Source organism: Vespula vulgaris, chromosome 1 (assembly GCF_905475345.1).
Source record: "Vespula vulgaris chromosome 1, iyVesVulg1.1, whole genome shotgun sequence".
Classification (NCBI taxonomy): Eukaryota; Metazoa; Arthropoda; class Insecta; order Hymenoptera; family Vespidae; genus Vespula; species Vespula vulgaris.
In genome coordinates, this window is record NC_066586.1 from 460,184 (window position 1) to 477,721 (window position 17,538).

The 17,538-nt window shown below is 47.7% G+C and overlaps 1 protein-coding gene across 7 annotated transcripts in view; it reads right to left on the reverse strand.

The window, feature by feature from the left end:
* LOC127071932 (protein groucho-like) overlaps positions 1-17,538 on the reverse strand; it is an 83,079-nt gene that overhangs the window by 28,001 nt on the left and 37,540 nt on the right. For 5 of the 7 annotated variants that reach the window (XM_051011794.1, XM_051011774.1, XM_051011804.1 and 2 more), the window contains exon 4: positions 17,273-17,317. The exons of 1 other annotated variant lie outside the window; for it this stretch is intronic. In XM_051011794.1, the coding sequence (XP_050867751.1) occupies positions 17,273-17,317 (45 nt within the window). Of the gene's footprint in view, positions 1-2,914; positions 3,533-17,272; positions 17,318-17,538 lie in introns of those variants that run through there. One more of the 7 variants, XM_051011823.1, reaches the window with a different exon arrangement.

Genomic DNA, 17,538 nt, shown 5'->3' on the forward strand with positions numbered 1-17,538 from the left:
ACGCTCTTCAAATAAAATGATTACGAGCGAGCGTACGTGATATTTATTTACTCGCACGCTTCATCCCGGACGCGATAATACGAACAAATATACTCGGAGCCCGTAGACGAAACGTAATGACAAAATTTCTCTTTCATTGAAAATGAAAATCACCGGGTCGATGAAAACAGCCTGGTGCGACGTACCGATCGAGCCGTGGAGTTTGAAAAATTTAACAGAGGCTGAGCGCAATTAGCGTGCGGCCAAGAGTATGGTCGATATACATATTCTCTTTCTCTCTCTCTCTCTCTCTCTCTCTCTCTCTCTCTCTCTCTCTCTATCTCACTTTCGCGAGATAATTTATAAAATTTAATAATCTCTCAAAAGACAACAACGTTTGCGTTGGACAACTTTTGATCGTTATATCGTTTCGAAAACCTGCGTTTAACGTTTGCTCGAAAATTTACATGTTTTTCTCTTTCTCGTTTCTCCCTCTCCCTCTCTCGCGCTATTTCATAATTAGCAGGAAATTGCGAAGGATCGCTCGTGAAACAGGAAGAGGAAACGAAGAAGCGAGTTGTCCAACGTTAAAAACGGCTCGATTAGACGGTTATGTACGGTGCTTAATGCGACTCATAAAAGAGAGAAGGGTGCATAAAGGCTGGCTCGACTACCGGCCGGTGTAAGCCAGTAAAATCCTTATGGAGTTTCTCTACCTCTTTATCTGTCCCGCTCTATTTTTCGTTCCCTCCTCGTCTTCGTTGCCGTTGCCGACGGCACTCATTTTCACTGCCGTTTAAACGAGTCTCGGATGTTAATTGAAATATCGTGGCCACTAAAATTCTTGGCAAGTTTCCTTCTCCATAACCGAAAGCGTGATGCCAGACGAATGGAACGGGAGGAGATGAAGAAGTATGAGAAAGAGGGCCGTACGGAGAAGAGCGCGAAGGGCAGAAGCGAGGAGAACGAAAGAAAGAAAAAAAAAACAGAGATGTTTTAATTACCCGTCGCCCTCGAAGTGCCAGTCATTAAGCCACTAATTATAACGTACGCGAAAATGAGTCGAGCCATCCGCGAGCATCGCATATGAAAGTGCACGACGGACAGAGAGAGAGAGGGAGGGAGGGAGAGAGAGAGAGAGAGAGAGAGAGAGAAGAGAGTCGTGAACGTACCTCGCAAACTCTATACATATGCATGAGAGCTCGCGCTCTACTACCGCGTCGACGTTGATGAACGGAACTTTTTGTTTCGGTCAACCCTCTCTCTTCGTTCCCCTTTCCACGAGCCTTTAAAAAAGCCTTAACTCGATGAGCTCCCTTCTCTAGCCAACAAATTTCATCGATTATGAATTTTATGCTCCGTGGAATACGTAATTAAAAGGGACCGTACTCGCTTTCATCGTAGTTTCCTGGGTCACGGACGAACGTTTGAAAAATGGAAAATGTCGTCTGTAAAATTTGTTGTGCGCGCGCTTGTAAATACAAGCGTCTTTTCAACGTTTTATATCGTACTATTTTCCCCCTGGCTAAGTTTTTCTTTTATTTTCGCGCCTTCGAATCGACGAACACGAGGTCGTAATAACGCGTTGGAAGACATCTATGTAGATACCCTCGATAACTCCGAGACGAAGCGTTGATATAAAACGTCGTGTCGCAAGGTGCCTCTATCTATATAACTCAAACAGCGTATCGCGAGGAAGATTCCTTGTGATGGAGATGGCTTGCGAAATTGTGGAGTAAAGGATGACTTGCTCCAGAAAAGCGAAGGCGATGGAAAGAAAAAGAAAAAGAAAAAAAGAAGAGGGAAAAGCAAAGGAAAGGGGAAGGGAGGAAGGAAAGAAAGAGAAAGCCCGTTGCAGACGTAATTGCGTTGCCGAGAAGTTTTCCCTGGGTGAGAGGTAGCCAAGAAAATAATGAATGGGGGTGGATGCTTTACCGCGCGCGGCAAGGGTGAGAGAGTGATAGAGGAAGAAGGAAAGATAAAGAGGGAGGAGAGAGGGAAGGAGATAGAAAAGACAAAAAGATGGAGGGTAAGTTTGGGTTCTGTGGGTTCTCATTGTCCTGGATTTCACACCGGAGATATGAAAATCCCTTCTTTCGGAATGAATTTTTCTCTTCCATGCCAAATTGGACCACGAAGATTGCTGGTCCGAGCTCGGCCTTTTCCTGCGGGGTAACGGCTCTTTGTTCGAAGCAATACCTACGACCGACGGAATTACTCGTTAAAATGTTCAGAGTTATACGTAAGATATCTTTTTCGCAAGGCGAAAAATATTTTTACGCTCGTCGAATCTTATCGAGTGCGTTCGCGTAATCGTTTCAATCTCTCTTTTAATATCTCTATCATCGTAGCGCGAGAACAAAGAAATTTCATTTCAAAGAAAATAAGAATATACGGCCCCGATAAAATGTCGGACACGATTATTTCACGATAGATTCGTGAAATCGACGAATCGATAAAAGAGGAAATCCGACATGCAAATGGGAGAAGCTTAAGCTCGGCTTTTACACATATTATCTTTTCTCTGGCTGTTTCGTTCTTTCCGGAATTGAAGGAGCGTGGGAGGGGTCGTGACACGTCGAGACGGAAGCATGGGTGCCCGAGCTCGTAATATCGCGAAAGCCGCAAGAAGCTCTTGCAAAGTGCTCTATCTCTCTCTCTTTCTCGAGTATGCTCATGTACTCAGCACCCACCATCGTGCTGGCTCCATCGCGATCTCGCCCCCTTAGTGGCAACGGCAGCTATGCGAGAGGAAAAGAGAGGAAAAGATGAGAAGAGAGAGAGAGAGAGAGAGAGAGAAAGTCGATGCGATACAAACGTGCTCCTGTATGCGCGTGTACGTGTGTATGCGACGAGCGAGCGAGCGAGCGAGCGCGCGCCCACGTACAAGCACTCTCGGGTGCCTTTCGTATGTATTATAGACGGGTATATATACCTGAAAGCTGGCAGCAACACTCCTCGCATAAAAATGCAAAGCGACGAAGTGCCGCCGATAAAATTCTTCGCCTGTAAAACGGTGACGTGCATCGAATGCTCTTTCAGCACCTCGCTCCCATCCGTTCCTCTTTCTCCCTCTTTTTTCGTGCCTTCCTTCGTGCCACGATCTTCATCGTAACCTCGATGTTCCAATACGCGTCGAGAAACTTGACGAATACCACGAATTGTCGTCGTTCTTTCGAAATGGAAAGAGAAATAGAAAGAGAATAAAATAGACACGACGAAGAGAAATATAATCGCGAATCGAAATATAGAACTCGATCTCCGATCGCGATACGCTAAATATCGAGTTTGTAACGAAACAGACATAGTCCGGCTCATCCATAAAAGTCCTTAATTCGTTGGGCAACCACGCTATAATAACGGAGAAGTACGCTCTAGAGTGTATCTGGAAACATTTAATTGAAGGGTCAGCGGCGAGTGTTCCGACGGAGCGAAAGTTTGCGGCAACAAAGCCACGCTCTGCTTCCTCTCTCTTACTACCACGTCGTCGGTAACACCGTTGCATCGAGAATAGGAAGGAGAGCGAACGATTCTGTAGGTGTGTGTGTGCGTGCGCGCGCGCGTGAGAAAGAGAGATAAAGCAACGCCTGCGCGCCCGTAAAACGGCACGTTACTCGCTCTAACGAGTAAACCAACGACCACCACTGGCTCCATCACCGCCTCCGCCGCCACTACCACCACCTCCACCGCCACCGCCACCGCCACTACCACCACCACCATCACCGCCATCGACACTACTACCACCGCCGCCGTCGCCAACGCCTCCACCGCCAGCGCTCGTCGGACTTTCCTGGTATTATGCTGTACGAGCAAATAAACCGACGTGTTCGGCTAACTCCCTGGTTTCTGGTAAGCCCCTATACACTGGCTGCACTCGCTGTAAAGCCCGGCTAACGTCCGCGTGATTGCAATATTTCGCGGGTTGCGGAGAATACCGGATGTACGGCGTAGCTTATTCTCCTGTACGTGTGTGTACGCGCGCGTGCGTGTGTGCGTTAAGGTACCCCCTCGCGCACACGCATCTACGTCTACTCCATATGTGGGCTCTATCGATGGAATACTCTATATCCTGCTCGCTGAAAGCTCTACGTCGAGCATTGTCCATCGTAACGCGGCTGGCGCTCGCATCAGAAGTTAGATTTAATCAATTTGCCTCTTCCCTAACGAACGACCAGTTTATCTATTCCGGAAAGCTCGGAAACCTCGATGATCGCGGCTGTCCCATTAATCCTTGACGTTGATACCTTTTTTTTTCTTTTTATCTTCTTTCTCTCTTTCTCTCTACTTTTTCGGATTAACTCGATAGAAAAAATGTGACAATTCTAATAACATTAATATCTATGTTGATACATGTATCCAAGGAAATGTAGAAATGTAGTTGAAACACTTTCGGTCGAACGAGTAAAAATTTGAACGTGTCTCTGGTTCAGACGATATTCTCTTGCATGACGTACGTACGTACATAGGTGGGTACGATTTATGGGACAGTGGGAGGAGATAGTCGTGCGATCCCACGGAGGTGACTCGTAGCGATGGTAGTAGAGAGCAGGCTGCCAGGCAACCGCGTCGAAAATTGCTCGTATAAATATTAGAACTCGCTATTGTCATTCGGTTAATTTTCCGCGGTGCTGCTTGTCGGAAGAGAGACGGATAGATCGTAGGAGAGAGAGAGAGAGAGAGAGAGAGATGCGATGCGACGGACGAGCCTGAGGGATGGGGGTGGGAAAGGTGGTCGGGACAAACTACCCCTCGATGGAATTTTATGCGCTTGGTGCTTTCGATGCTGCAAACCGTGCTCCACTCGCGTCACATTTCGTTTCAGTGTGGACATTGTTCGGTCAGCCTCTCTCTCTCTCTCTCTCTCTCTCTCTCTCTCGTGTCGTCCGTTTGCCTCCGGGCTTTTCGTCCGCACCAGGGAAAAATGACGAAGCTCCCGTCGACTCGCTAAATGTCGACTTGCTAACGAATTATTTTAACCGACGGGAAATCGGAAATATCGTTCCATCGTATATGAGTTTCGATCTATGGATGTGCATGAACGAGTCATCGTCCCTTCGTTTGCAAATTGAAAATCAAAATCGTATCGACGATATGAAAGTGGATTGTGGAAAAAACGAATGACACGATTTTGCGATTTATTTTTATTTTTCATTCTATGTTTTCCTTCGATGATACTCTCATCGGTAACTTATGCGAAAGCTCGTTCATGATTCCGAGCGTGGCTATGCCGGTTATTGGAACGAAAGGTGCGAACGACGGTGGTTTCACCGCGAATTTGCGCTATGGAGGGCAATGGTTGGCAAAGTGGGCTGCGAACGGGAGGACGAGAGTGGAGAATTAAAGAGAGACAGAGAGACAGAGAGAGGCAGAGAGGGAACGTGTAATTGCGAACTCGACGATGACACGTTCGGCAACGCGTTTTTCCGTCAACGTGAGATTTTCTACTCCTCGTTTTTTTCATCGATCCTTTCGCTCTTTTTCTCTCCCATTTTCGCTGGAGAGGGAGAGAGGGAGAGAGAGAGAAAAAAGAGACTACGCGTTCGCTCAGTCCACTTAATTATTTTAACATTTAAATAACGGGCAATCAGTCCCGTTCGTTCGTCTACTGGCTCTCGTGTAATTAAATTATAATTACAGGATCGTCGAAACGAGCGCGCGAAAATCATTAACGTCGACCCTCTGCGTGTCCGGAAAAACTGGTCGACTAACAACCGACCAACGTAATATCCGTTTTGTGTGTTCGCGCATCGATCGATGTTACAGAGAGCGCCGGGTGTTCGCAAATAATTTCCTATATCCTTTTGCAACGTGAAATTTATTAAGAAAAGCTCAGCTAACTCGGTCGAGATGTGAGAGCGGCATATTTGTCCGCAAAGCATCTCACGACGGATAAGCGATACACCTATAAAGTAAGTACCGTATACAACGAAATGCTCGAGGGCGTATAAATTTCAGCCACGACTAAACGCCCGCAGTTTCCGAAGTTAAACAGCTGCGACGAGAATCTTGCCGCCCACCGATATGTATGTACAGAGACTTACATACATACCTAGATATACCTATCTACGTATATAGCCCGCGAGCGTGGAAATTAAGATATCATGCCGAGATTACAAATCTCATGCAAAACGCGAGCGTAACTCGATTAGTTTGATTAAATCGCAACCTCGATCTTTCCTCTATTCGTTAACGATTCCTCTCTCTCTCTCTCTCTCTCTCTCTCTCTATTTTTCTCTTGAAAATTTCAAGAAGACGATGGATATAAGATGAAAGAAAAATGATGAAAAATCGTTTTCAAAGAGCCGATCACGAAAAGGCAGCCTTTGCATGGAAGAAAACGAACGAATGAGAACGAATACGAACGAAATGTGGAACGAAGAGGTACTGAAAAACAGATTCGATTGCTTCTGGATCAAACGATCTCTTCCGACGAAGACTGCAGCAACGGCGGCAGCGCCTCGGATCGATGACGAACGAATTGCAAAGGACGAAGAGAAGCTTACACGAGGGCGCACACACATAGATCGAGTGTTGGTGCAGTGTTAGCAATGCTGCCAGTAGTGGTAGCGTAGGTCTTTGGGGGTTCGTGCCGAGGCAGCCACCGAAGACGAAGAGCAATCGACAATGCGGAGGAGGGCCGGCCATTATGTGCGAACGTTCGAGGGTAAACAGGCTGCAATCAATTCCGGGGGTTCATCGTGGTTGCTGCTTCGTGGAGTGGGCTGACTTGAAGTGGTCGCCGTTTAGAGAACGTAGACACCCCTCGTACGTGTGCACCAACGTCTATACCCACCCTCTTCTGCTTTCGACGGAGAAAGATGGGACGAGAGAGGGAGAAAGAGACGGAGGAGGAGGGAGAAGAGCATGGATACAGGAAGACTCGACTACACGGACGAGCACCTACGTAGAAACGTTACCCACACCTGGAAACTTTGCCATCAACGAGTTGCACTACAATCGCGAATACGAGACGACGAGCGGCTAAAGGTAGAATGCGGAGAGTGATAGGTAGATAGAAAGAAAGGGAGAGAGCGAGCGAGCGAACGAGCGAGAGAGAGAGGGTGGGAGGGAGAGGCGAGGAGGAGAGAAGATGGGAAGTGAAGTGGGCCTACTACGAGGTCGGGAATGAAGACGGAAGAAGGAGCGATGGAGGAGGATAAGTGGCCACTCGAGCTTCACGGCCGAGAGGAGGCAAAGGAGGGTAAGAGAAAAGGTAGGGGAAGCAGGAGGATGAGGAAGAGGTGGAGGATCCAACAGACGGCGAAAGATCAGGATGTTTGGATGTTTGAACGTCGGAGTGCTGTCTCAGCACTCGAGTATTCCTCTCTCTCTCACTCGGTCTCCACTCTTCTCTATTCGAGTGGCTCGACCCCCCGTGATACTTCGATACACCGGGTGTCCGCCGACGTATCGGCCTTCGGGTTGACCGAAACAAATCGATGCCGCTGGAAGAGAAGTGAATTTATCGCCGCTCCGATTTTTCTCCATTCTTCGAGGGTAAAAAATATTTGTACGTACAGTGGTAAAACGAAGATCGATCGAAACTCGACTTGGGATACATAAGGGATTTCGATCGAACGTAGGATTCGAGGGAACAAATGATTATCGTTAAGCGTTAAACGATCGAGTAAAATCAATCGACGTTAATAAGGCTTACACGATGTACACAGAATCCCTGGCTCTTGTACGGACAAGCCCGAGCTCGCCGGCGTAGGCGGTTACTCGAGAACGTCGATTACCTTCGAGTATCTAATTACCCGTTGGGCTCCCCTTCCACTTCTCTCTCGATTCCACTCTTACCGCACGGGTCTCCAGAAGTCGTCTTCCTAGTAATCTTCCCCTTCGTCGTCCTTCCGAAAGAGAACGAGAGAACGATCGATCAACGTGTTAGTGGGTTACGGCCGGCAAATAAGCGCCACTCAGGATATTAGACGAGGGAGAGCGAGAGCGAAAGCGAGAGCGAGAGCGAGAGAGAGAGAGAGAAAGGTGCTATCGCGAGAGCTTCTGCTGGTGCCAGCAGCCAATAACAACGGGTTGGCTTCGCCCAGCTATTAGGAGGGATGTACCGGTAGGTGTTAGGAGGGAAGCTTGCTAAGGCTGCCAAGAGATTGCCGAGTTACGAAGACGCTCCCGAGCGTTACGAGCTCGTATCGCTGTTACGGCATTCCTAATTGGTCGTTTATATACGGCTGCTCGTTTACCCGGAGACTGTCGTGCCGTTCCACCGGCTTCCTCCATGCTCTTCTAACGTTTCCATCTTGTCGGCTCGAAACTCCATTAAAGGAGTAGCGAGTGAAAACACGAAATTTCAAAATCCGAATATGTCTACGAATCTACAACGGGTACTTCAAGTTTGTTACCTCGAGAGAATATTTGAACCATCTCCCGATCTTTGACTTTGAACAAACATTTTCACGAAATTCGTGTAAAGATTCTCTCTGTGGTCGGTGCACACAGACTACCTAGCTAAACAATCACCAGCAATAGAGGTATATAGCCGTATAGAGAACTGATGGACGAGTAGGAGAGTTCGCGGCGTTTTGACCGCAAGCGAGCGAGTAGCTTCGATCGGCTAAAGAGAAAGGGAAGATATATAGAGAGGGAGAGATGGAGAGAGAAAGAGAGAGAGAGAGAGAGAGAGAGAGAGTCCGGTCTGTTGGCGATCCTGGCCGCAAACACGAACAACGATACATTCGTGTGTAGAGGTACGGTGGGCACTCTCTGGTCGAGACGATGCGAGGCCAGCAGAGACCACTAAGCCCACCTGATATATCCTACCCTCTTACTGTCTCTCTCTCTCTCTCTCGTGCACACTCCAATGCACTCACCCTCACGCCAAGCCCTTTCCTTTGCACCGTGGGCCAGGCGGCCGCTTTCGAACCACAAGCCGCAACGGACTACTGCCTTGATTAAACGCGCCATAGACCGCCATTATCGCTGATTGCGCTAAACATTAACGGACTAGCCGCCAGAGCCGACCTCTATCTCCTCGCCCTACACTTTGGCCTCTCGATTTCGAGTTCGAGTACGCTATCCCTTCGCTCGTGTTACAGATTATTGCCGATTAAATCGATTTCAAGTGTTCCAATATGAATCGTAGAGCTTGAGGATTCTGTGATTAAATGTCTTTCGACGTGTATGCGCGCGTTCTTGCGTACGCGTAGGCGTTTGTTCAATTTATAAATGACTTGTACCATTTTGGTAGATGGAGGAAAAAAAAAGCAATAAAAGGAGGAGTCATCGGGGAAGTCATTGAAACGTCGTTGAAACGTCGAGAAAAAGAAAAAGAAAGAAAAAAGAAACAAAAAGCAGCGAGAAGTAGGAGTTGTCGACGATTGTATAAGACTCGTTTCCATCTTAGTCGACGCAAATACGACCGCGGTAATTAACGCGGAGGCGCTGAAAACACGCCGGAATGATATCCGCTGTGCCACGAAGCGAGCAAATTAGTGCCGTGACTCCGAGCAAGAACACCCTTTCCCTGGCGCCCTCGTTAAGTTTTCTATCTCCCTCTCTTGCGTTCCTCTTGCGCACCTCTTGCTCTCATCCGACAGCCGGTCGCCTCAGGCTCGTTTGCACGACGCGACAAGGAAGAGAAGGACAACGACGTCGACGTCGTCGCAGAGTCGACGAGACGAGAATTCACATTGTGAACGCGACTTTACGAGCAGTAGCAGCACACCGCACGCCCACCACCGAAATACCCAAGGAATTATAGTCGACGAGCGACCCCTCGTAATTCCACGATGAACATAGAGGAAAACAAGACCGTCGTCCTGGAGGTTAGCCCACAGGATATAATTAACTTAGCGCGGGAGGAATAAAGCCCACCTGAAAGGACGTCTCGATTAATTGGAAAGTCTCGGCCGGTTTTGGCGGGACGATTAAATTCTCCTGATTCATCGCGAACTACAACAACAACAACAACAGCAGCAGCAACGTTGGTGCCACGCTTCGACGATAAATGTCGAGTGATCGTTCTCTCTGATTACTCAAACGTAAATGGATTATCCATCCGCGCGCGCGTGCCGCTAATTAGACCTCGACGAAACACACCGGTGGACGTCTATTTTCTTTATGCTCCTTTCTCTTGCGATGACTCTTGAAAATCGTAACATGTAAATCGATCGTAGGATCGAGTAGAGGGAAACGATCTTATCGAATGCGAACATCGTATATCTTTTTTCTTTCTTTTTTATCGTTCCTTCGCTCGTCGTTTCGAGTTACTACGTATCCATGGAAAAGAGTTTTCCTAGGGGATAACGCGGAAAAGAAGGAGGGTAGTAAGCGGCGATCTCTTAACGACTCCCCCGTGACCATGGAGAGGTCGGAGGGCGTTAGCCCTCTCGTTGATAGCCGGCATAACGCTAACGTCGGCGCATCGATATAAAAGTGTAAAGCAACGAACATAAAGCGAAGGAAGGAGAGCTCGGAGACTCGCCGTTAGATAGAGCGTAAATAAGCCCATGGCATAGATCCTTTTCTCTTTTCGCAAGGGTATCGTTTCGTTAAAACAAACGGTATATATTGTATCGATGTAGAAATGAAATGATATTACATCTAGGTAGTATCATTAAATGTTGGGTACTTTGGCACAACAGGCAAATACGACACAACTCGAGACTCGTAAACGTAAGCGTAGAAGAAACTCGTTCACAAATTTGAACCAAGGTAAAAATAAAGAAAGAAAGACGAGGTTTCCTCGCGGCGAGCGCAAAAGTGGAGGACTCCTCGTAAAAGTTGTGGGAGCGATAAAAGCGATCCCCCAACGCGCTCCTGAGGTAGTTACGGCGACGTCCGAAGCTTAACGCGAGAAGAATATTTGGAGTTGTGCGGTGATACCACTACCTCCGAAGGGTCTTTCGAAGAACGGACGGAGAGCACCCTCCTTCTTAGTAGCCCTTTCCAGCGAAGTTAACGACCTACGACGGTGTGTCGGAGGATGCTCGGGCTAGAAAAGCAAGAAATTTAAGTACCCATTCGGAGACGCGAGAATTAAGCGAGTCCTCTCTCTCTCTCTCTCTCTTTCTCTCTCTCGTATTTCTCCCTCGAGCAGCTCCGAATAGTAGGTACTTCCTGAATCTTGAATTCGATATAAAAAGGAAACGACGCGCGATGAAAATTCATGCCGTTTACGCGACTCTTTGCAAAGTTTTCGTCAAAGCGTTTCGTCTCGATAAGGATCGCGGTATTGGTATTTTTTTTTTTTTGGTTCTTCTTCCTCTTATTTTTCTTCTTTCTTGGTCGATGGGACGAATATCGAGGTCTCTGCAAAACGAGCTCCGACGGTAATTAAAAATCAGCCAGCGTTCGTCGTATCACCCAATAAAACGCGTTTCGATTCGTCAGAGTTTCCTTTCTAGAAAATTTCAAAGCCGGTTCTCGCGTTGCTCGCGCAACTTAGACGAAATTTTCATAAAGGGACGGCTCCGCATTTTCGCGACGGAACGACGAGTCACGCGTCAAAGCTAATAGAGAGAAAGTTTGAGAGAGACAGAGAGAGAGAGAGAGAGGAAAAAGAAGGGATAACCTCGCAGGAAGCGCATCGCTCGAGTGGATGCATTCGTCTAGCTGGAATATCGGCATTAGCTTCTCCTCTCGCTCCACCCAACCTCTGGCTCTTTCTATTCGTGGAAAAGAGAGTCGCTCTCAATTCAGTACGCGGTATTTCCAGGCAGCCGAGCTGCCCCGGATAAAACCTTTTCGTATCTCGCATCGTCTCCGTGCAGCATTCTTCCTCCGGTAGTGAAGCAAAAAATTCACTCGTCACACGGACGCTCGGATAGGTGTGCGAATATACGTTTGTATGTGTTTGTTGTTGGGCGGTGTAGCAGTCTAAAGGAGAGCAAAAGAGAGAAAGAGAAAGAAAGAGAAAGAGAGGATCGAAGCCGGTGTCGGTTGAAAGAACTTATCGTGTTGGGAGATCGCGAGCGCCGAGAGAAGACGTGTATCGAATACGTGGTGGCCCGCTTCGTACTGCGAATACCACCGTGCTGAAAGAATAACACGTGCGCGTCCTCTCTCCCTCTCTCTCTCTCTCTCTCTATCTATCTATCTATCTATCCATCTATATAATACACGCGCGCGCACAAACGTACACGTACCTACACGTATAGACGCGGCGGACGAAATACGGCGAAGGATAAAAAGAATGTAGAAACGTGCGCGCCGCGGCTGGTAGACATTTCTGTGTATATTTTATCGTGCACATATTGCGACTCGTTCCTCCGCGGCCACGCCAAGCCACACAACGCGCGCACGTGTACGCGCATACAAACACAGTCGCTTCGTAAAGGGGTTCTGGGGCGAGAGGAAGAGAATGAAATGGACGAGCGGAATACGGGATGGAGATGGTTGGAGAGAGTATGCTCGGCTAAGGCAGACAGAGAGAAAAGAGAGGCTGGCGTAGTAGACGCGTGTATGGGAGATGGAGGAGTGGCCCTGGAGGGGGCCATGGAGGGGTCGCGGAGGGGCCGTGGAGGGACCGTAGAGAGGGACTGTGGAGGGGCGAATGGCTCGATTTTTCCGATAGCGAATTCTGCTCTTCGTTTTTTCCCCGACCACAGAGCGCGGCAGCGAGCCTGTGAAACCAGCCTCCCTCGTCGGCTGCCACACCACTCGCCCCTACCTATCCTCCCACCCACCCTCCAGGATGCATCGCGTTTTCCACCCGTTCGCTCGTTCCTCTCGACCTCGCCCTTTTTCTCTCTCTCTCTTCTTTTGCAACCTCCATCTGCTCTCTTTCGCTCTGCTTCTCTGCTCCTCTCTACACACACGGGCGCGCGCGCACGCACTCTCTCTCTCTCTCTCTCTCTATCTCTCTCCTATGTAGACACGAGGACCGAAGCAGCGACGTTGCTGCTGCTGCTGCAGACACAATAAAAAGGTGGAAAAAACGAGGACTGGTAACGTGTGTGTGCGCGCGCTCGCTCGCTTCCGTACCAGCTTAAAGTCACCCCTCTCGCGAGTACCGATGATAGTGGGATAGAGAGGGAAGTTTTCGAGGGAGGGAGCATCGCATTGCGCGTCGGACGCTTTCGAGAGGTTATTCATGAAGCACCTGACGAGATTCCTCTCCTCGAGCATGCTTTTTCGGGGTGGTACGCCGCGAAATTAATGAAGCCTAGATTTGCGGTCATTCAGGGGAGATTGAAAACGGGCTCTCGTCGAAGCTCCACGCGACGAAGGGACCCAGCCAACCTCGCCCTATCACGAATTACTATTCCTTTGAGTTCGTCGCGACTACGAGAGAACGACGAATTCGTTATTCGCCGTAGAAAGGCGATAAACTGTCGTCATCCGCTCCTTCAAAAGTATCAACGATTTTTCTCTTCGGCTCTTTTTTCGCCTCGGAAGGAGAGAGAGAGAGAGAGAGAGAGAGAGAGAGAGAGAGAGAGAAAGGGAGGGAGAAAAAGAGAGAGAGAGAGAGAGAGAGAAACAGTGGGATCGCCGATGGAAAATCCTTCTTTTATCGGCGAATTAATAATCCCACCGCAGACAAGATTATTCGAACGAGTAACAATCGATTCGTTTCGATTCTCGTTTTGTACCGGACTTTGAAATGGACTAATTTGGTCGTCGTGGACCGCGAGCGAATTCAAATTAAAAAAAGAGAAAAGAGATCGAGTAAGAGGGGAGGAGAGACAGAGAGACAGAGAGACAGAGAGAGAGAGCTCTCGTCGGGTATGGCGGAACGGACAGGACGCGTCGTCCTCGAAAAGGCCGATTCTACGCTATCGACCGGCCAATATTCTGTGGCGCTTTTTCGCGGACGTGCTCGTTAAACCGATAAATGAATAATGAGCGAACTATATGGGGTGGATAGAGAGACAAGCGAGAGAACGAGCGAGGGTGACGCTACCGGTGTGCTGCTGCTACTGCTGCCGGTGATAGCGATGGTAACCAGGAGAGCGACCGGGAGGAAGAGGGTGAGGGGATGGGAAGCAGCGAATCGGACGCAAAACAACGAAATCGAATCACTCGCGGTGGCCGTCGGTACTTTTCATGCGTGAATTTTCCAACTGCCCGACACGTATTGCAGAGCGCCCCGGAATCGCTGGTAATAGCGTTAGTAAAATCGAGAGTAATGCCCGAAAACATTTACAATACGCGTCGCTTCCTGCAAATAAAAACGGGACCGAGTCCCGGTGATCGTCGCGCCGCAATAAAAACCCAGCGTGCGACCGTGATCGTCGTTCCGTGATGCGAAACGATAAATAAAAATCGAACGATATCAGAGTCCGAGAAAGGAGAGAGAGAGAGAGAGAGACCGCGCTTCATCGGCGCGTAATAAATAACGACTGCGGATGAAATATCAAAACGGTCCATCTTTTATCCGACGCACAGATTGCACGATCTACTTCTTTCACAATTTTTCTTTCTTCCTTCCTCCCTTTCTTTCTTTCTTTCTTTCTTTTCATTTTCCTCGGACTTAAATAACGTAATCGTCAGAAAATGTGTCACGGAAGAAACTTTGATACTCTAATTATCTCCGGAAATGCTCCGGCTATCGTACTTAATTACGCGATAAAAAGGACAGAGGAAAAAAAAGAAGTAGAAAAAAAAAAGTTAAAACTCGTCGGAGCGCGAAGCGTGTCGGTCACGGACGATTATTTAGCGTGGCACAAGTGTCGAGAAATAGAAGGAGAGAAAAGGGAGGATGGGGAAAACGTAACAGGTCGGAGCGCACCACCCGGATGAATGATGACGATGACGGTAATTGTCAAGCATTACCCCGCGTTAATTACGCGTCGTTGTGATAGCGGGTCGCGTTTACATCGACACTTACATCGAGCAGAGTCGGTCGATTAATACGCGCGCCCACTCGGCCCCGGTATACCTCGATAAATTTCATTCGACGTTTCACGAGCGAAGGGGGAAATATTTTGCCCTTTCGCAACTCCCCCAATCCCTCCTCTCTCTCTCTCTCTCTCTCTCTCACTCTTTTGCACAGAACGCGTTCGCCATCCCCTTTGTATTCGGAAACGCGATTCACTCCCCATTCGACACGTCGTACTTTTCGTTTTATTATCATCGTCATCGTCCTCGCGATCGTCGTTTAACGCGAAATCTCGAAAAAGAGGAAGAGCATCCGTATGCGACGAGGCGCGAGTTTCCTCGTAAACTACGTGGTTGAATCGCGTGACTTGTAAAATATAAAAATTACTCACCGGTATGTACTCTCTCGAAAAAAAAACACATGGATGACGCGTCGATTTGAAAAAAGAGACAGAGAGAGAGAGAGAGAGAGAGAGAGAACTAAAAAAAAAAAAAAAACAAAATAAAACAAAACGAAATACGTGTCTCTTCTTGCAGAGAGAACAACGTGGACATCCCCCTTCAGGAAACCGTGTCTCCTTCTATCCTTTTTCTCTCTTCGCTCGCTCTTGGACTATTCCACGACGATTCCCTCTTTTAGTTTCGATCCGCACGACCGTCGGCTAATTTATGAATCGTCCCGTGCCATTTCTTCTTTACTCCTGTGTCTTGCTCGAGTAGGTAGGGAAATATAGAAGAAGAGAAGAGGTGAAGGAGGAGGAGGAGAGAGAAAGAAAAAGAGAAAAGGAGGGTTCGAGCTAGAAGAGCGAACTCTCTTTCGCCCGGCCGACACGAAGTCCGATTTACGATTTGCGGGGCGCATCCGCCCGGAATAAGAAGAAAAGAAGGAGGAAATCGTGCTTGAGAATGAAAGAGACAGAGATGGAGAGGGAAGAAGGAGGAAATAACGGGGCCGGCTGCTAAATATTCAATAAACGCGAACATTATTCCTGGCACGTCGACTACGACGACGACGACGACGACGACGACGACGACGACGACAACGACGAAGAAGGCGAGTTAAGGGAAAGAGAGAGAGACAGCATAATTCAGGTTGAAGGGAGGTGAAAAGAGAGAAAGAGACGAGATGAAAGAGCGCAGGCCCGAAGGAAAAGAAAAAGAAACAAAAGGGAGAGGGGGCTATTTATCTTCGCGAGTTCGTGATCGAGATTTTGTGCGACTTGGAAAGATGTTCTCGTCCCGGGCATACATCGTATGCTTGCCGTACGCTCTCGCCTCCTTTAAATAATCCGTGACGATATTTATGAGCCTTCCGCGCACTACGAAAAGCCGCTCTCTCTCTCTCTCTTTCTTTTTCTCTTTCGCTCTCTCTCTCTATCTGGTATACGCGCACGCTTTTTACGTAAAACCGTCGCTTTAGGCTCCGACATCTTTTTACCAACATCCACAGGCCACCTTTTCGTCGGGATATTAACGCGAACCTAATAAATTTTCTACCTAGCACTCCAGCGAGATGGAAGAGAAGGCGCGTTTTTTGTTGGAAAAAAAGAAAAGAAGAAAAAAGAAAAAAAAAAATAAATCGTCCATCCTCTCTATCCTAGCTTTCTCGTTTGCGCGATAAATCTCGACCGCGAGGAAAGAACGAGAACAAAAAGGGAGAGAAAAAGAAAATAAAGAAGGCGTTGAAAATGAAGGTAAAGATGGTACGCGCGCGTAATCGAACGCTCTCCCGGATAAAAAGATATATAAACCTATCTAATATACCTCGTCTGTGCGTCGCGAATGAAACTCATCTCGAAATAAATTTCCCTCTTGGAATCGTAGCCGTAGAAGTTTATCCGAAAGATATCGACGATTTATATACGAACGTATTTGAAAACGTAGTCTAAGGGTATATCAAAGGTTTATACCAAAGCGCAATCTCCTCGCCTTTGTACACCGAAAGCCGCAATTTTCGTCCCGGTCGAAAATAATCGACGAAAGACCTGAAACTTACGATCGCAATCTCCTCGAATACGAACACATTTTATACACCCTCGAGAGTATATAAAGAAAAAGAAAAAGGAGAAATCTTTAAATGATCTTAAGAATAAATGTCGGCATTCGTTCCACCAGCCCATTCGATGGGAAATTGTTCTCGAGAGCGACGGGTTGAATAATTTCTCTCGTGAAACTCCCGAAAGCCCACTCTGGTATTCTTTCCAGCGAGCTTTTCACGATCTCCAACGAAGAGAAAGCCGTTCGCCAAGAAGGTCATCATGCTATTTGCATGTTATTACCTTGTTTACATATTTATTCAATAGCCGCGAGCCCGAGGGCTCGGATATCACCCTTCTAATCCGAGCTTCCTCTTCTCGTTCGGTCCTTTAATTTTGGATTAAAGCTTTGCGCGCCACGAGTCAAGCCGACCGATTAATAAGTCAAGCATTCGACGTCACGCGTGCTCGTGCATCGCGACCAGCAAAGTTATACTTACCTTCGAAAATATATTTATACGAATTTTCTTTATACTCACTTGTTTATGCATCTCTACGTTGAGCCCGTACGACATCTCGTAGTACTGGAAAAGAAAAAAAAGAAAACAGGTTCGTTAACACAACTTTCGTATACGATCTCGCGTTATTGTATATAGGACAAACGCAGTAAATTTATGAACGGCGAAGGATATCTACATATGGCATAAATTATTATTCATCGAACGTAAAGAAGCGATTACAAAACATACACCGAGTAATCCGATTAGCATTATCGATCTGTCGAGGAGCGTTTCCGAATCCGGAT